Source organism: Mytilus trossulus, chromosome 1, assembly GCF_036588685.1.
Source record: "Mytilus trossulus isolate FHL-02 chromosome 1, PNRI_Mtr1.1.1.hap1, whole genome shotgun sequence".
In the NCBI taxonomy this organism is placed as follows: domain Eukaryota; kingdom Metazoa; phylum Mollusca; class Bivalvia; order Mytilida; family Mytilidae; genus Mytilus; species Mytilus trossulus.
In genome coordinates this window covers 15,318,972-15,339,667 of record NC_086373.1, presented here as the reverse complement: position 1 = coordinate 15,339,667, position 20,696 = coordinate 15,318,972, and the positions used below count along the sequence as shown (strand labels likewise).

At 32.8% G+C, this 20,696-nt stretch overlaps 1 protein-coding gene across 1 annotated transcript; it reads right to left on the bottom strand.

Annotated features, from left to right (window-relative positions):
- Nucleotides 1–3,038: 3,038 nt before the first annotated feature.
- Nucleotides 3,039–20,097, bottom strand: LOC134716345 (WD repeat-containing protein 18-like). The gene is made up of 11 exons (XM_063579285.1): nucleotides 20,055–20,097; nucleotides 18,712–18,903; nucleotides 18,033–18,143; nucleotides 17,691–17,824; nucleotides 16,972–17,119; nucleotides 16,258–16,401; nucleotides 15,702–15,766; nucleotides 15,029–15,153; nucleotides 14,382–14,548; nucleotides 5,986–6,036; nucleotides 3,039–3,191 (listed from the first exon to the last, which is right to left on the bottom strand). The coding sequence occupies exons 1-11, from the start codon at nucleotides 20,070–20,072 to the stop codon at nucleotides 3,057–3,059; spliced, it is 1,290 nt and encodes a 429-aa protein (XP_063435355.1). The 5' UTR covers nucleotides 20,073–20,097; the 3' UTR covers nucleotides 3,039–3,056.
- Between the last annotated feature and the right edge of the window lie 599 nt (nucleotides 20,098–20,696).

Genomic DNA, 20,696 nt, shown 5'->3' with positions numbered 1-20,696 from the left:
CGAACCTTTTACGAATGTCGTCATCAATACCATGCTCAGCATCCCTTCGAACCTTTTACGAATGTCGTCATCAATACCATGCTCAGCATCCCTTCGAACCTTTTACGAATGTCGTCATCAATACCATGCTCAGCATCCCTTCGAACCTTTTACGAATGTCGTCATCAATACCATGCTCAGCAACAAAGTCATCCCTTCGAACCTTTTACGAATGTCATCATCAATACCATGCTCAGCAACAAAGTCATCCCTTCGAACCTTTTACGAATGCCATCATCAATACCATGTTCAGCAACATTTTCCATACAATACTATCTAGTTTTATCCAACAATTTGTGATCCTAAAGTAAACCGAATAATTCAGTTGCTATATTCACCAATATATAGTTGCTGCTTATGATGCAGTTATTAAACTGAGGGTTCCAAGTTGGGGTCATTCCTTCGACCGTTTTCAGGTTGGAATGTTAGTGTGACAGATTACGACCGATGTTTTCCAAACGATATCAGTTCTGTACCATGTTCCTCCAGTGTGGCTGAATTTGTACAGGTTTAAATACTCACCATCTGTTTACCTTTCTTTTTTCGATCACTTGAGATACCACCTATGATGATCAAGTTCGTGTCACGCAGTCTATAATTGTCTGTATTGTGTTAGGTAAAGTTGTTCGTCTTTGTTGTCAATTGTTTTGGGTTGGGGTTTGGTTTTTTTTGGCTATAGTGTTGTTACATTTTAATGTTGTGTCGTTGTTCTCCTCTTATATTTAATGCGTTTCCCTCAGTTTTAGTTTGTTACCCAGATTTTGTTTTTTGTCCATGGATTTTTGAGTTTTGAACAGCAGTATACTACTGTCGCCTTTATTTGTTAATTTCTCTTGACTTATGGATTACAAATGCCACCTAGATATATAATGCCTCTTTTTAATACTTTTACTTAATTATTTCGTAGATACAATATTTTCATTTGGCTTAACTTCACTTTATGTATTAAATAGTTATCAAAGGTACCAAGATCATAATTATCTACGCCAGACTCGTATTTCGGCTACATAACTCATCAGTGACGCTCAGATCAAAATAGTTATTTTCATTAAATTCTAAGTTTTGTCCAAAGGAAATTTATAAAAATGACCATATAACTGATATTCATGTCAAGATCGAAGTGCTTACTACTGGGCTGGTAATACCCTCAAGGACTAAACTTCCACCAGCAGTGGCATCGACCCAGTGGTGTTAATAGTTATTAAAGGTACCAGGACTAAAATTTAATATGCCATTCGCGCGTTTTGTCTATGTAAGTCTCATCAGTGACGCTCAGGTCAAAATAGTGATGAAGCCAAACAAGTACAAAGTTGAAGACCCAAAACTTCAAAAAGCTGTTCCAAATACGGCTACGGTAATCTATTCCAGGGATAAAAAGATCCTCAGTTATTTTCTAAAGTTTTGTCAACAGGACATCACATCCTAATTTTTACCTTGAAGGTGGTTGTGGAGCCCATAAATTTATATAGTCATTGTCCACCTATTGATTATTGAATTGTTTGAATCTTATAGGATCAATATAACACTGTAAACATTTTAAGCATTGTTTTAATTGGTAATAAATAAACTCATCATAGATACCAGACCTAAATTTAGTATATACGCCTGTTTCATCTACAAAAGACTCACCAGTGACGCTCGAATCCAAAACAAGATAAAATGGCCAAATAAAGTACGAAGTTGAAGAGCATTGAGGACCAAAATTTCTAATAGTTTTGCCAAACACAGCTAAGGTAATCTATGCCTGAGGTAGAAAAGCCTTAGTATTTCAAAAATTTCTAAATTTTGTTAACAGTAAATTTATAAATATAACCATATCAATGACAATTCATGTCAGCACAAAAAGTGCTGACTACTGGGCTTCTGATACCCCCGGGGAAATAAATCTCCACCAGCAGTGGCATCGACCCAGTGGTTGTAAATAAACTCCTCATAGATACCAGGAATAAATTTAGTATATACGCCAGACGTGCATTTCGTTTACAAAAGACTCATCAGTGACACTCGAATCCAAAAAAAGTTAAAAAGGCCAAATAAAGTACGAAGTTGAAGAGCATTGAGAACCAAAATTCCTAAAAGATTTGCCAAATACAGCTAAAAATAACATTGATTTTGATTTTGATAAACTAAAATATAACTCAAAACATATAGCTATATTACAGATTTGAAAAGGTATGGTTTTTTTAAAATTGTGTTGGTACAGTTTTTTTATATTTTTAGATTGCACAATGTCACGCTTTTCTTTTTATGTATGATGTCTTTACACTAAACCCTACTGACTGATAACTCTGGGAGAAAAAATAGTTTTGAACTAGCTTTCAATGAATGTAAATACACTAGAACAAACCTTTGTGTTGGATTTTGTTTTTATTGTACCTTGTACCAATCTATCAAGTAAAGCCATTTCGAACTCAAAATTTTACATTTTTAGTTAGTTCTTATGTTGTGCTGAAACATCAATCCACTGTCACATCTAAGGCTAACAAACTTTTTTTTTAATTACATTCTGTGTATGCCTGTCCATAGGGAAGTCAGAAGCATGCAAGTAATTAAGTGGTTGTTATTAGTCAATGTCTGTCATATTCGATTTTTGTGTCTTGCTTTGCTATAAAAGTTGGTTTTCTCATTTGAATTGCTACCTATTTTGTCTTGCCTTTTATATCTCACTTTACAATATGCATTTTGCTCCAATAGAAGCAATACAGTGACCTCAAATTGCTTTCATCCACATTAATTGAACTTTCTTTAAAGATGGTTCATTGGCACTCATATCATTTCCTTATTTGTTTTTTATAGATAGGAATATTAGTTGATTCTTTACTCAAATCAATTAGGAGGGTGTCACCAGGGAAGCAGGAACTGGATCACCTGGGTCCTTCCCCACTTTTTGTATGTCCTTAGTTTTCTGTGTACTGCATTGATAACATTTGGTCTTTCTTTTTTTTATCATGGGTTGTCTTGTTTTTGATGAACTTATGTGAAAAAATAACAAGTAAACATTTAAATGTATAACAATTTTATGTAATTTGTTCATCCTGATGAAGAATTCCCTTTGCAGCAAATTGGAACAGTTTATGGTTGGCTGACTTCAGCATGGCTATTTCTTCTTTACACTTGGCAAGTTCTTCCTCAGGATCTGATATTTCTGTGTTCTGTAAACATACAAAGATAAATAATAGCTAAGAGGCAGATTTTATAAGGACAAATTAAATTTAGTAATAAAGATAATACTGACTTTAAAAATTTTCTAAAAATAATAGCTCCTACATCACATGGCGTTGGTTTGTTAAAGCCATATCTTTAGGTGTATCAGTAGAAACCAATTCTGAACACAATAACTCCTTTATAGCCTTGGTTTGTTGAAGCCATATCTTTAGGTGTATCAGTAGAAACCAATTCTGAACACAATAACTCCTTTATAGCCTTGGTTTGTTGAAGCCATATCATTAGGTGTATCAGTAGAAACCAATTCTGAACACAATAACTCCTTTATAGCCTTGGTTTGTTGAAGCCATATCATTAGGTGTATCAGTAGAAACCAATTCTGAACACAATAACTCCTTTATAGCCTTGGTTTGTTGAAGCCATATCATTAGGTGTATCAGTAGAAACCAATTCTGAACACAATAACTCCTTTATAGCCTTGGTTTGTTGAAGCCATATCATTAGGTGTATCAGTAGAAACCAATTCTGAACACAATAACTCCTTTATAGCCTTGGTTTGCTGAAGCCATATTATTTCATGTATCAGACGAAACCAATTAAGACAAATAAAAAGTAGGTTATGCCAAGAGACATTATTACCATTACCTTAATATATGTGCTAAATATCAAGCTTCGATGAAGATAATAGACTATGTGTCGGCCATTATTAAGTCTTTTTACAGACAACAATATTTGTCTTAATCAATTATAAAAAGATGAAAGACTAATCTTACATTGAGCCTTCTTTCTGCCTTATTAAAGCCAATATTAGCATGTATAGATGCATGCCAATGAACAAAACTAATCTTCTTATAATTATGATCAAATATGTCATCAATCATGATTTTGCATGATTTTGTCATGTCCCTTGTAATTGTACCTTGCAAAAGAGAATGATATTATTTCTATCTTTGCACACAGACTCTCAGGTGCTGTAACAAGCTTTAATATCACAAAATGTAAATGATGTTTTGCTTATATAGATACATTTTTTTCATTAGATGGTATAGACTTTGAAATATCTGTCAGTTATTGTGAGTAGTCTCAAATCTGTATTTTGAGTATTTTTTGTTGTCTGATTGTTTATAAATACCCTGCAATGTCTGGTCTGTGTGTTTGTTAGATCTTTATCTGCTTTGTATTGATCTGATGTGTTGAGCCCTTTTCAACTGATAATTATAGTTTGTTCTTGTGTTGTGCTCAACGTGCTGTAACAACACTGTCCCAGATTATGGGTAAGGTTCAACCCCCACAAAATGTTTTACCCTGTCGCATTCTTTAAGTGTCTGTCCAAAACCAGGAGACTGTAGTTCAGTTGTTGTTGTTAGTTCATGGCTGTTATATTTGTTTTTCATTTATCGTTTTATTAAATTTGGGCAGTTTGTTTTCTCAATTGAATTGTTTCATCTTATTTATAGTCAACTTTAGGGTATGGGTTTTTCTCCTTGTGAAAGGCTGTATGGTGTAGTGTTGCTTATAGCTACTTCCATCCACTTCATTTAAACTTTCATGGATAGTTTATTCATTGACAATCATACCACATTTTCATATTTTTTAAATTTTTAGTTGGTTCCTGTTTCCCAGTCTTTAGTTATAAATGTTATGTTTTGTAAACTGTCTTTTGATCTTTTTTCTTCTTAATTTTTTGCAACGGTATTGTTGATTTGTTTTCAACATATGAGATTGAATATTCCTTTGGTACCTTCCACCTTTCAATTCTCTCATAGAAAAACCATCATTAGCCTAGCTTACAAATATGGTAAATAGCACTTCTATAGGGTGAAATATACTATATTGACATATGATTCCATTGAAAATAATCATTAATGTTCATAATGTATACTTCAGACAAAAACTTATGGAAATACTAATAAGGTATGGGGAGCATCAAAATGCCCTAAACAGCACTGCAATAACCTAATTATGCCGCTAAGTCAACTTTCTATATTTTAACAAGATTTTTGGTGATAAGGATTTCTAAAACTAAATCTAAAAAGCTTTAAAATATCATTAAACTATTATAAAAATAATATGAAGTTAATTACTAATTAATTGATTGTGTAAGATCAGACAATCTGATCAAAAACATAATTTTAACTATGCAATTACAGGCTTAAAGATCAGAAAAATAAATAAATACATCAAAAAGAGAATTTATGTATATAGAGTAGTGCTATATTGATTCTTTAAAATAATTACCATTAACCACTGAAATAAGTCAGAACTGGCTAAATCACAAAATTTAATCAGTGTTTATAATTCAAGAGGCTGTCACAACAACAGCAAACCGGATTTATTAACATTTATTTGTGTCCTGGCAATATCACAAGAACCATTACTGATGATTAGTGGAAGTGAAAATCGTCTATATCAAATTTGACCTCCATTTTGTCATCAGTATCAACATATTAAAATTTGAAAAGCTTAGATTGAATAGTTTGTGAGTAAATGCAACAACGTGAATGGAAACACCATTTTACGATCTTTCAAGAACTCCTGAACGGTAAAAGTCAAAATCATCATTATTGAACTTGACCTCTATTTTTTCATCAGTAACAACATATTAAAATTTGAAAAGCTTTGGTTGAATGGTTCATGAGTTTATGCACAGACAACATTTGATTGCCGTCCGCACGCCCGCCCGCCCGCCCGCCGAGCATCCCCAAATCAATAACCAACATTTTTGTCACAAAAATCTGGTTAAAAATCAATTGCCAATCTACATATTCATACTGTACTTACTTGTGACAAATATGTTGAAATGTCTGACATATAATCAACAACAGATTCCATCTGAAAAACAAAAACAAATGTAAAATAAACTTTTAAAATATATAGTCATAAGTTGTGTACAAGGAAATTAATCAACTTCTATGGTTTATGAAGAATTATCATAAAAAATTAGCTCACTTTAATAACCTGTGTAGCAGTTTAACAGAACATGTGCACCACATTTTTTTAAATTATTTCGATAGACAAAATAACAGACAAATAACATGGACAAGAAAGATAAAGACAAATAGCAAGGACAAGACAGAAGACAGACAAATAACATTGACAAGACATGTAGATACAAAAATGCAAGGACAAGACAGGGGATAAACAAATAACATGGACAAGACATGTAAACACTAAATAGAAAGGACAAGACAGATGACAGACAAATAACATGGACAAGACATGTTAACACAAAATAGCAAGGACAAGACAGGAGAAAGACAAATAACATGGACAAGACATGTAAACACAAAATAGGAAGGATAGGACAGGGGATAGACAATTAACATGGACAAGACATGAAAACACACAATAATATGGATAAGACAGGTGGCAGACAAACAACATGGACAAGATATGTAAACAGACAAATAACATGGACAAGACAGGTGAACAGACAAATAACATGGATGAGACCGGTAAACAGACAAATAACATGGACGAGACAGGTGAACAGACAAATAGCATGGACGAGACAGGTAAACAGACAAATAACATGGCCAAGACAGGTAAACAGACAAATAGCATGGACGAGACAGGTGAACAGACAAATAACATGGCCAAGACAGGTAAACAGACAAATAGCATGGCCGAGACAGGTGAACAGACAAATATCATGGCCGAGACAGGTGAACAGACAAATAGCATGGACTAGACAGGTGAAAAAACAAATAACATGGCCAAACAGATGAACAGACAAATAACATGGCCGAGACAGATGAACAGACAAATTACATGGACGAGACAGGTGAACAGACAAATAGCATGGCCAAGACAGGTGAACAGACAAATTACATGGACGAGACAGGTGAACAGACAAATAGCATGGACCAGACAGGTGAACAGACAAATAACATGGCCAAGACAGGTAAACAGACAAATAGCATGGCCGAGACAGGTGAACAGACAAATATCATGGCCGAGACAGGTGAACAGACAAATAGCATGGACTAGACAGGTGAAAAAACAAATAACATGGCCAAACAGATGAACAAACAAATATCATGGACGAGACAGGTGAACAGACAAATAACATGGCCGAGACAGATGAACAGACAAATTACATGGACGAGACAGGTGAACAGACAAATAGCATGGCCGAGACAGGTGAACAGACAAATTACATGGACGAGACAGGTGAACAGACAAATTACATGGACGAGACAGGTGAACAGACAAATATCATGGACGAGACAGGTGAACTGACAAATAGCATGGACAAGACGTCTGTACAGACAAATAAAAGGAGAGAGAATATAATATGGACAAGACTGGTAAATAGACACATATACAGAAAAACACAGATGTACAGTCAAATAAAAAGGAAAAAAAGATGTGCCCTCCACAATATACAGTCAAATTAGATTTACAATACAGAGAAACAGTCCAATTACAAAGATTAAACCAATGTAGACATATAACAAAGACAAGACAAAAGCTGCCTTCTTGAAAATTTAAAATTTGTGCCTTATATATCTGGTCACACAAATTCTAACATTTTGCCAGACAAAAATATGATTTAGCAGATATGAAGATTACATAAAAATTTTGAAAACAGTTGTTTGATATTTAGACAGACAATTGGATAGACTTGTCCAACCAAACCAAAATGTCAGGAAGTCAAGCACAGTCACTTGTCGCCAGAAAAAAATAATCCTATATACCTTAATATATATCATTGGGTATATTGGTGGGGGGGGGGTGGGGGGGGGTGGATAATACTAAATACCTTAATATATATTATAAGGTATATACTTAAAAAAAAAATTCTCAGACAAGTGCCTGTGTAGTCTGGCATATTAAGGGTCCTTGGCAGATGAAAACAATCAAATAACATATACAAAAGAAATGTATCCTCTGGCTTCTTAATTCAAATTTAAAAAACAGATGTACAGTCATAGACAAGGCTAAGACAGTTGAACAGTCATGTAACAAGGCTAAGACAGTTGAACAGTCATGTAACAAGGCTAAGACAGTTGAACAGACAAAATGATGACCAAAAACTGCCTGGCATTGTAAGATTTAAAAGTCTTTATAGTAATACTGTACCTCTAGTTAGGAACATGTGTCCTTACAATTTTAATGCCCTAACCTATTACTAATTAATAACAGACATTAAAGGATAGTTTCTCTGATAAATAATATTATTTCTATATTTGTAGTTCATACTTTTTCTCACAGACATCAACAAATGCAAATTTAATCAAATTCCCTCAATACAGGATGTTTCAACATCATTAACAGAAGCCTTAATAATTATCAGACAAGTAACAATATTTACTCCAATATCAAATCAATTTTCCTGAAAGTGTCAGTTTGTTAAATAAATCTCTCATCAATGACTAAAGATATAAAATACTTATTTAATGTATATTATTGCTGTATCGTAAATTAATGGCTGGTCATAAGTCAAGGATACTAGTAACAAATAACCAAACGTATTATCTTGTCCTTTGTATCTTACTGTAGATTTTATTATTTTAGTGGCCACCTATTTACATAGATTGATGAAAAATTGTATTTTCATGGATATTTGTTGTCATGGTTTTGCCAAAATCTGCATACAAGCCTATAGAAAATTTACTCTTTGTTGAACATTTAATTTTGTTGTTCACCTATCTCAAGTCATGTAACAGGTCATCGATTGGTTGTTCCATAAATAATTTAGGTTATGCATATTCAGAGAGCTTGAAATCTGGAATTGACACACGCCTACCACTGAAGACTTTTCATAAACATTTTTTTGGTGTATATGTGTAAAGGGTCATCCATAATTGTCAACCATTTTCCAAAGTGTACAAAACATACACTTGGGGGAGGTGGTTAGAAAAAAAACCATTTTAACTGTTTACTTTATTAATTTTATTTCCGACAATAATACGACAGATATGTTTGAGTTTATTTCCAATAAAAAATTCTTTATTAAACTTTACTACAATACACAGGATGTTCTTTATATTAAGAATGATTGATTCTTTTCTTGAAATCTGAAAATGATTGATGTACACTTTTTGAGGGAGGGTGGGGGTTCTGAAAAAGTATGTTTTGTACACTTTAGAAAATGGTTGACAATTATGGATCTCCCTTAAATGGATGTAGGTTAGTCTTACTTCGCTGTGTTGTCCAAGGCAGTTCATGAATCAGATAATGACTTATCAGAAAGGGCATTAACACATTTTATCGCTATTTTGTGCATTTTTCCTTTGATCCTTTTTTGTGATAATTTTCATATCATGCTTCTCGCTTGAGATAGAAAAATTATTGCTAGAAACTAAGGAGGCCACATGGCGTTGCTGACGAAATTGACATGAAGCTAACGAAATTGACATGAAATTGACAACGTCGTCATAGGTAAAATAGCGATAAACAGATTATCATTGGTCATCTCAACTCAATTGCTATTCTCGCTTTCGCTGTACCAGCTCAAGCGAGAAAATCAATCTCGTTGAGATGATCAACTATAATCTATAAATATCAATAAAAGAGTACATGATACAATAATCAATCTGACAGTAAACCAACAATACAAATTTATCAAACTAATAAACATCTTGGTGTCAAAATAAGGCCTTCAATAATTGGCAGAAAAAATTAAATTATAAATCGTCCCGAGCATTGACTTTAGACAGACTGTGATTAAAGTCAACATAGACAACCAAAGGTCACTGTGACAGCGTATGTGATGTATGTTTTAAGCATAAAATGTGGAGTGAATGAAAGATTCTATAACTCATTTGCCTTGTTATTAATACAGAGTTTCACTTCGTTAAAATCAACTTGGCTTCAAGCACTGTACCAAGATCTGACCTTAAAATACACCTCTCTCAAAGGTTTAACACTGACGTTCCTATTTCTGAACTAATTTGTTTAAAATTTAATCTTCTGATGGATTTGTAAATAAATTCCTAGTCAATTTTCTTTCTATATTAAATGGATACAAGGATCTGATTTCCCTAATTGACTTTTTTATCTACAGTAAAAGTAATGGGATTAGTTTTCCCTGTACTGTGTATGTGACTATATGTATCATGTTTTCTATCAATATCTGACAGCTTACAACATTTCTTCCAATAAGACTCATATTTCATTTGAATAATTTAAATATTTCCTAAATGATTACCCAAACATGAACTTATAGTTTGCAATTAGTATATGTTCTGTGTCATTGTATAACATAACATCAGGAATATACATGACAGCTCTACAATTAGTTTATTAAAAGTTAAGAAAACAATTACCCAAGTTAGATGTTTCAGGAATGCCATATAGTACATGTTATATGTACTATGCAAATTCTTTTTTGTCTTCTTATATATATATATATAACAATGAGGATACTGCCTTGTTCTATAGTTATTAATTTTCATTTTTTTTTATTTTATTTTTTATCAAATACAAAATTTAAAACTATCAGTAATTTTTTTTATGACTTACATATAAAACCAAATTAAAACTACAAGAACTATAACTGCAGCATATTTTTACATGAATGTTAATTGTACTGGTCACATTTTTATGGCATCAATTCCATAATTGCATGAAGAAAATTGTGTGTGTAAGGGCAGCCATCAAGTACATGTAATTGTTTTTATTGTAGAATTCAAAAGACTTAGTGTTTTCTTTTGGTTGTATTAAAATTGCGATAACCATATATTTTTGAAGATTTTGGGCTTCAACTTTAGATTTGTAGGTAGCAAATATAAGTTTACTAGCATAGATTATATATAGTTAGTAAACAAAATTTGCCACATTAGAAAACCAATTGATAATGCAAATCTACAAATATGTAATACCCTGATATACCAATACTATCAACTTTTTGAAATCATTAGTAAGCTGGTTACTCTTAATTGTCTGAATATATTAATCATTTGAATTCCTGGCAGAAAATAAATTTTCCAAATCTTTCAAATGGCTGATCATTATTCTCTTCCTCTCTCTTTTGATTTATAACATTCAATCTCCATGAATAAGGACTGATTACTCTTTTTCAGTTTTGGATACATTTCTTGTGTAATCTGTGTAATAATGGTCTTGGGTATATCAGACAATTTACAATTCTATCAATATATCTTTGCATTAAAGAATAACAGCTAAAGGCTCCGATCATTACATGCATCTAAGCTTAAAATCAAAGAAGCCATGATTTATTTTCATAAATACTAAAACAGCAGACTTTTATATAATGCTTTCCAATATATCAATTTAACTCGGTCATAAAAACCAGTGGAAATATTTATTAAGTAAAATGGCCTTAAGTAACATCCAAAATGGAATTTGTTTGATTTATTGACTTGTATTACTTATTAAATATTTAAGACTAGACAAAACATGTCAATTATCATGTGACATTCTTTCACATTTTCAACAAATAATAATAACTAAAGATAAATCTCAAAAATATTTTGATTTCCAAACCTATTGATTTAATATTTAAAACATTATCATCTGATGCAACATAGAGGGAGGGTAGGAGGGGAACTGATCCCGAAATCATGAAATCCCGGGCTTAAAAAAAACGAAATCCTGAGGTCCCGAAATTTGAAAAAAAATTCCCATATCCCAAAAGTGTCCATCCCGAAATCCCGAGCTTAAGATCACCCAATCCTGGAGTCCCGATAAAGGTCCTATCCCCCCTCAACATAGATCCTAGAAATGTGTTAAATAATGTTCTGTGTATCAGAATCTGAAGTCAGCTTATCAAAGAAAAACTTATCAAGCATTTTTTGGAAAAAGAACAAAAAATTATAATTTTTTTAAAATCATCACACAACCAGAGATTGTTCTTAAAACTGTGTGGAAATTTAAATGGAAGAGTGCAGTTTGAATATGTAATCCTTCACCTTTCATGCAATATTTATCTATTCTCCTAGATAACATCAATTATCTTCAATTGACATTCAATTGTTTCAGATGAAAAAATTGACAACCAACATTATCTGCCTATAATCAATATCTATAATGTCACCCTATAATTATCATAGTTATGTAAATAGATCAATTTTCAACATCAACAGATTTTTTTCTCCATTTTCCATCTTTGAATGAAGACAAATAATCTATAAAACACAACTCCCACATAAATGATTTAATCTTACACATTTATTACAAGACCATTGAGTAATCTGTTATGTAAATCTGTTCGCTAGACGGCTTTTGCATACAAATTAATGATTAACATTTTAGGTACATAAACATTCCAGTTATAAACACTTAAATTAATTTGATGAAAATTACAGATTGTTATGGTCTCTCAAGGTCAGATAACCAAAAAAACTAGGGGGAACTGTTTTCTGTAACTAAATAGAAAAATATTGACCATCATTGTTCTTCTATTTATTTTGTTGTTGACTAAATCTGATGAAAAATCGTAATCATAATTTAACAGAAGTTTTTGCCCCCAGAAAAGTATACGAAAATGTGTCACAGTGTATGCCATAAGCTTGCAGATGAATATGAGTTGTGCTGTACATCAAGTATCCATAACTTGGCATGGCTGTCTACACTTCTCACCCTTCCATCCCCGATCGCGGCCACGACACCAGCCTTGGCCGTGTCCGCTTTACTGTCACCGTCGTTTGTCCCGTCGTGGTTGGGGTTATATCGTTTTTCCAGTGTAACCTGTGCCGACTGGTCGGGGGGTCACCCGTGGTTGAGACGAGTGCGGTCCCCTGGCCATGTGCGGACACAACTTTCTTCCGTGCGCCTGCCGTTTCCTGGTTGAGACCGGGGCGACCTTTGCGAGACGTGTCAGATGCGATGATACCAACGCTAGTACCGTGCGACTGATTTTTGCCTGCGTCTCTGGACCCATTCGTGTATCGTACCCGGACTGCCATAGTGACCGTAGCCGGAGGCGTAGGGTCGTGCAGCCACTATGTCGCCTTTACCAACTGGTTTGGGAACCGTGGAATGGATGAGAGATGGGACCGGCAAGTGCATGCCTCTCACCTTCCTTTACTATCGCGTCTATCCCGGCAGCGAAGATCGGGTCTTCACTGCTCCCATGATATGAAGTTGCACACGACGTCTGGGGATTCCAAGATTTCAAAAAAAAAATTAAATTTTAAAAGACGGCACAGCATGGGCAGGTAAGGTCGCCCCTCGATCCGACGATCCCCACTACCCATCAGACCCCTAACATGTGTGCCGTTCTGGCCCGGAAGGAATTTTCGACATTTGAAAAAAAAAAAAAAAAAAAAAAATTCATTGGGCTACCCGCGGCTGAGAAGGTACGTGGTCGACCTGATAGCGGGCTAGCCGCATGGGGGAAAAAAAAAAAAAAAAAAAAATTCATCAGGCTACTTGCGGCTGAGAAGGGACGTGGTCGACATGATAGCGGGCTAGCCGCATGGGGAAAATGTGTCACAGTGTATGCCATAAGCTTGCAGATGAATATGAGTTGTGCTGTACATCAAGTATCCATCACTTGGCATGGCTGTCAGATAAAAATCAGAAGAAATTTCATATGTGTATGAAGTTTCAAAGATGTTTTTGGCAAAAAAGAAAAAGTATGGCCAAGGAACTGAGACCATGTCATGGGTATCACCTATTACTGTGAAGAATGGTGCCATTTATGAAAAACAATGAAATCTTTGACTTGAAGTTTCTGAGAAAAATATGACAGACAAGAGTTTGAACAGGTGGACACAGAGATGAGCTGACAGACAGATTTATAGGCCAAGGTAAACCAGTAGGCCTCCCTTTGAAGAACAGAACACCAGCAATAAAATACTTATCATTCAGGATACTGTGAATTCATTTTTATTCAATGGATACCAATTTAAATGAGTTTTGTGGATAAAGATAAACCACAAGTTTGAATTTTTAACAAAGTACACACTAAACAGACTTTTGCAAATTGTTTCCAAAAATACACACTAAACAGACTTTTGAAATTCATTTCACAAAGTTAACCCTAAACAGACTTTTGCAATTCCACTAAATCAAATGTCCACCAAAAACATATAACTTTTCCGCAATCTACAAAAAGCGATAGTCACTTAAATTAATGAATCAACACTGGATGAACAAACAGACAAATAAACAAAAAGTAAGCTTGATAGTTCATCAGAAGAATGGAAGAAAACAAAGTGTTTAGTGACTTCAGCTTCATTTGCATTAATAATATTAACTAGTACCTTTTCTGCATGATTAAACATCATAGTAACAGTGCCATCCGATTCATCAGTTTGTTCTCCAGGTATGTACAGATGGCGCTGAAATGGTTTGATGATACAATTTCTTGGAGTGTTTAAATCTAGCAGTGCTGGAGGGGTTGGTATCAAAAAAACATTTGTTAACATTCCTGAAATAGATGGTTTGATACATGTTTTAGTATTAGTCAATTTGGTTCATCAGGGGCATAAACTAATCTTTGATTACATATGGCTATAATATAAAAAAAAATCAGTTTTTTTTACTGAAATTAGTAAATTAGATGCAGAAACGGAATTCATTTGATAAAAGAACTATTTATTATTTATTCTTTGATTTTCTTGAAGACTTTTAACTAGTTTTTTAAACTTGTTATATCAGGGGAGATAAATCAGATAATTTTACTCTATAAAACAATGTACAGTAAATTAACTATGTTGTTATGTACTTCCTAGTATGTAGCATGAAAACAAGTACTGTGACCCCAATTGGTCAATCCTTGTCTCCTCTTGCATGTACAGTCTAGAGATTTTACATCCTATCTTCTTTTTTCTTATTTGTCAGAGATTTTATTACACAAATAGTTTTATCTTTCATATGATCCATATTATGTACAACTATTCAACTTTACCTTTATGATCTAAAGTTTTTGTACACTGTCCACTGAAAACATCCCAGATTTTGACATTACAATCATCAGAACCTGATATCAATTTATTACCATTAATAGACACACACAAACACGTCACTTGTTTTCTGTGGAGAGAAGGAAAAATAAAATTAGCATGAGTCATATTAATAAACAAGACACTTGTTTTAAATACAAAATGTAATTTCTATCATCTTCAGGAGACACAATAGGATGGTATTGCAAATTGGCAAACATAAAATACCTCTAATTTTTTTCATACAAAAAATAATTATTTTGTCTCCTGCAAATCTGTTTATTTATAATGCTAGGTAGTAAATGTCAATATAGATTAAAACAGATCTGTAAATACAAGCAATGTAAACTTCCATTATATGAAGTGGCCAATTGCTACACATAGTGGCAGGATATACAAGGTGGCAGAGAGTGACATGTAAAGTGTCAAATCCTAAATCCACTATTTCATGCAAATTAACCTTAAAAATAGGATGCAGTACACAAATATTATTTTGCAGTAGTTCAAGTCTACCCTTAACTCGACATTTACAAGTAGTTTTGACACTAGTAAGTACCGTTCACGAGGAGACCCACATGTAGCCTCTGGCTGTTGGCATCCTCTTTAAATAAATAAAGAATTAAATTAACATTCACTTACTTATGACCTTCAAAACAGGTAATGTCTTCTGAATCTTTTTCTATGTGTCTTTCTTTTTGAACTGGCTTTTAGACAAAAATAAATAGGTAAACATCATTTAATTTAAATTTCATCATGCAGTTAACATGTCTTGTATAATTTTTCTTTGTAAAGGCTTGGTATTTAAATCTAGTATAGTTTCATCAATTGTTTAGTTTTTTTCTATATGCTTTCAAAATAGGAATTTGTAGTATTTGAAGTCACATTTCTTTTCTATTCAGCATTTAGTTCAACATCATGTTATTTGTGTAAATTAAAAGAAAATCAAGATCCTGATAATATGCACACCTATAGTATATTTACTAGCATTCTGCATAATGTAAAAGTTATAGCTTGGAAAAGTGAATGAATAATTAGCTGTACAAACCCATTTACCCTATGTTGATGGTAAAACTGAAGGAAGGACTAACAGACAGGGGTAAAACAATATGTTCTCCAAAATAAAGTTAGGGGGAATACAAACAAGTTTGCCACTTGTTTGACATAACATTTTTTATATTCGATTCAAAATTATTACCATTTCAAACATCTCAATACAGTGAATGACTCCGTTGCTTCCACCTGCAAACAAACGATATTCTGCTGAATCCATGGTAACAGATGTGATACTGACATCAAATACAAGGTTACAAAGAAGGTCACCACTGACAAGGTCATACATCTGTGCAAACAAAGAGATTAATGTCAAGTACAATATGCAATACTACAGTGAAACCTGCATATAATACATAATGCAGTCAACTGACTGTCATACCAGATATGTAACTTTGTTACTGTTCTTATACACCTTATCGCTATTTGTCCACCATTACTGGATATCACACAGGTTCCTGTAAAAGTTTGACATCATAAAACAAAATGTCTGACGCCATAATGGAAATTTGATTGTTGAATGCGTCAAATGTTCAAGTGGCCGTGTCAGCCGGAATTAGCAATAAGGTGTATTCAAAAGGCTTTTAAGCAAACCAATAAACCAAAAAAATATTTGTCTCATTAATCATATATCAAAAGATTTTGCATTGTTACCACATTCTTACTGATAGTTTGCCAGTGCAATTACATTATCAATGCCATTATAGCTTTATATAGCTTTTTCTTGTAGTTGTTATTTGTTCTATTCAATGGCAATAATCCAGAACATGCATGCAGAATTTGCCACTGGATATAAAGCAACTATCAATATATCTCAAATGTTTTTTTAACATCATTTATACTGCCTCTATAAAACTACCTTGCAAGCTTGGTCCAGAGAAGATGACACAACTCTAGCTCGGTTTCCACCTGATCCTATAAATAGGTCTGTGACAGGAAGTGAATGGTGGGACCACACATGGTCTGGTTCAACTTGATGACTAGGATTACCACAGTCAGCTAAAACTCTGAAACAAATCATATTATTTACAAATATTTCAGAAGGCTCACATAGCTTAGGCGTCAGTAATCTAAATAATCTTTAAAAAAAAAAATTCTTAACTAAGCAATGAAGCTTCATTAATTATAGCAGATTATGTTAGAAAGAACATAAACAAAAGAGGTCAAAGAATATTTTCTCACACTATTGTTTTTTTTAAAATAAATTATACTTTTTTTCATATACTCTGCACTGGAACGTTTCTACAGCTTATGAAAATTAGTGCAATATTTGTAAACCTGAGTATTTAGTGTCAAACCATTTCATAAGCCTATATGTGGCTGAAACAGGAGATTTACATTTATTGAAATAAAAATTGCATCATATTCTCATAACTGACTACTTTGTTGCTCAACTTTTTGCCATTTCTGTCTCAGTCTTTAAATTATTCAGGAATTTCATTCTAAACATTTGTGAAGATATGCAAAATTCCTTTATTTAATTTATACTTTGCCAAAATCTAAGCTATGCTTAAATTGTCATCACCAGGACCTTGGTGTAACAATTTAAAATTCATTTTTTAAAATCAATGTTCATACTTTGCCAAATTCCAAGCTATCACTAAATTATCATCACCAGCAGTGACAAAACAGGTTCCATCATCTGTACATTTAATACATTTAATTTGTTGATAATGACGACTCAGCACTGTCAATAAATGTCCTGTACACACCTACAAACATAAAATAATATGCCAGTTTAACCCACAATTATTAATCAGACTTATCAAATTCATTATAAAGTAGTTTGAAAATTGAATTTTGGGTTTATTTTTGTTTTCTTTAAAACTCTATAAATATTGTAAATTCATAATTTTCTTCATTGTATTTATTATTCATGATGAATTACAAAAATTCTTCTAAAATTAGAAATATAGATACCTGCCAAATGTGAATGTTTTCTGACACTGCAGCGATACAATAATTTCCATCTGGTGTTGTTGTAAGGGAGGTTACTCTACCAGGACATACAATCTGCATTTGTGTGTTGTCCTGTAAATAGTGGATGGATATCTAAAACATTCTGTCAAACAAGTAAACACAAATCTGTGACAAACTGACAAAGAACTGTTATTTTTCTTCTATTTGTCATCCAGGGAGCTAACTTGAGACATACAAAATGTAGCAATAACTTGCCTCACTAAAATTCCTGTACCAAAATTAACATTTGATTTCATCAAGCATGTCAAGGATCGCCATTTTGATGAAGATAACATTTTTGTTTTAAATTAAGTTTGAATAGTAAATTTATAAAGTGCTTCAATGTTGGGAAATGTCTTGCATATATTTTATTTTTTTGTTAATACTTACATGTGTATAAAAAAAAATAGTGTCAACAGTGTTATTCCCTATATATCCATAGAACTGAGTGACAACATTAATTAAAATTGTGTACATGGACAAATTACTCAAGAAAATGAAGAAATCTATTGAACTTTTAATCGATTTGTTGTATACCAAGTCTAAAATTGGCAACTATCAAATTACTGCCAGGTATTTTTTTAAAGCTAATATTCATAACCATAACAAAAACTAATATGTGCTTAGTATAAAATCTTACTGTTTTCTGAAGAGACCAGACTTGAATGACAGACTTTGTTGGTAAAGCACCGAGGATATATTCATTGCTAAGTATAGATAGTGTATGTGGAGCAGATGTACTGCCTTTAAATGTCAACAAGCTGGTTCCTGCCACTGGGTCCCATATACTGGAATTCCACTGTTGTCCCGCTGCATCACTTGTTACCAATACCTTGATAAACAGAATTGTCATTTGTGGTAAAAAATAAAATATTGAAATTAAATATTGAAGAGTGCTAGTCCTGCTACCATCATGACCATGATCAAAAATACTGTCAATTACAAATGTATCTGTGCAAATTTAAAGGTTTTTTATCTATTAGACAAGCCAGCTGGTTCAATATAATGTTATGTTGTTATCTGTTGAATGTGATTGAAGATTTTTCAACTTTGGTTCAATAGACTTTGTTTGACTGTCATTTATTATGGGGCCAGGAATGACATTGAAACGGAAAGACCAGATACCTTGTTGTAATATTCATTAGACAGTTTGTGTTATCTTTTGCATTGTTTCATCTTTTTTTTTCTTTTCATTCAGGCACCTTACACTCATATTCTCTTTTAAAACATAAGTTACTATAATCATTATTTCAGACTCAAACATACAGGTCTGCCAACTGTCACTATTTGTAGAGGATTTTCCCGATGGAAGCTAGGTAATTTTGTCCACAATTTTAAATAAAACAGTTAATTTTACAATGGCTATAGGCTTAAAAAAAGTATGAAGCCTTTAAAAATACATTAAGACACATTTGAAGGCCCCCTTGAAGATTTTTTAGGATTGTAAGAGCCATCTTGCATGTAAAACCACCCTTGTGCATTTTAAAAAGTTGGCAGGTATGCTCAAAAGGTCTAAACAACACTTTTAAACAGAATAAAGTGTCAAAATATTTAGTGTATCAATCTTATTTTAAATTCAGATATAACTCATCATGCTCATCATACCATACATTCAATTTCAAATACTTTTTAATATGCCAATAATGGGTGGCCCTATTTATAGTGATAACTTATTTGCAGTCATTTTGAATAAAATAAAGATTTCACTAATACCACATCGTCTTATATTATATATCTATATAACTTATATAACAGTATAAGTAAAACCTAAGACTACTGTATAAACTGTGTTATACTGATAGTGATAAGTTATAATAGTAGTCTCAGATAAAACTTATAAATTTGGAATAGCTACTAATGCGGACATCGACATCTTATACAAATAAAACCTGTTGCATATAAGGGAGTGATTTCATGTTGTGAAATCCATATTAGTGTCTTAATATAAAGATCTATGTGTATTAAAACAAAATAATTATCTACTTCTTGCATTGTTGACATTTCTAAATTTCCGGAAACACATGTTGAATGTGTAAAAACAAAACCACGATCGGATAAACATGTAATTCCGTGAAAGTTATGATTTATTTAATGAAGTGAAAATATATTTTGAAAATGTTAACTTTGCCTCTGGTTTCAACACCTTTAACTCTAATTAGTATTAATGGGACCAATAGATAAAATAGAGATATATATTTCCAGTCCCACTGCGATATTTTGTAAAAGTTCATCAATTGATAGTTTGACAATAGATTCATGTTGATCATAGATGTAAGTTAGACATCGTTATGACTACTTGACTTTCCGTGTATACTAGCTAATTGTTTTCTTTTTTATGTCTTATACTGTCCAATAAAACTGCTAATCGTAGTCATAAAGTTAGGTCTCAGACTCTTGAATCAGTGACATGTGTGATCATATGTTGAAAAATGCAATCCCTATTTTAATAAAACCACTTCATATAAACTCTTTAATAGCATATTCGAATCTGGTCAATTTCCGACAATATGGAATGAAAGATTACTTGTTCTCTTGCATAAGAAAGGGGACAAATTTGATCCAGGGAACTATAGAGGTATATCTATTAGTTCCAACCTGGGTAAACTTTTTAAAGTTTTATATAAA

Excerpts from the sequence above, each read along its gene's own strand:
- LOC134716345 (XM_063579285.1), bottom strand. Across the intron at positions 18,144-18,711 it reads TCTGGTCTCTTCAGAAAACA|GACAACACACAAATGCAGAT; the intron begins GTAAGATTTTAT and ends CACTATTTACAG. Across the intron at positions 17,120-17,690 it reads ATAGCTTGGAATTTGGCAAA|AGTTTTAGCTGACTGTGGTA; the intron begins GTATGAACATTG and ends GATTTGTTTCAG.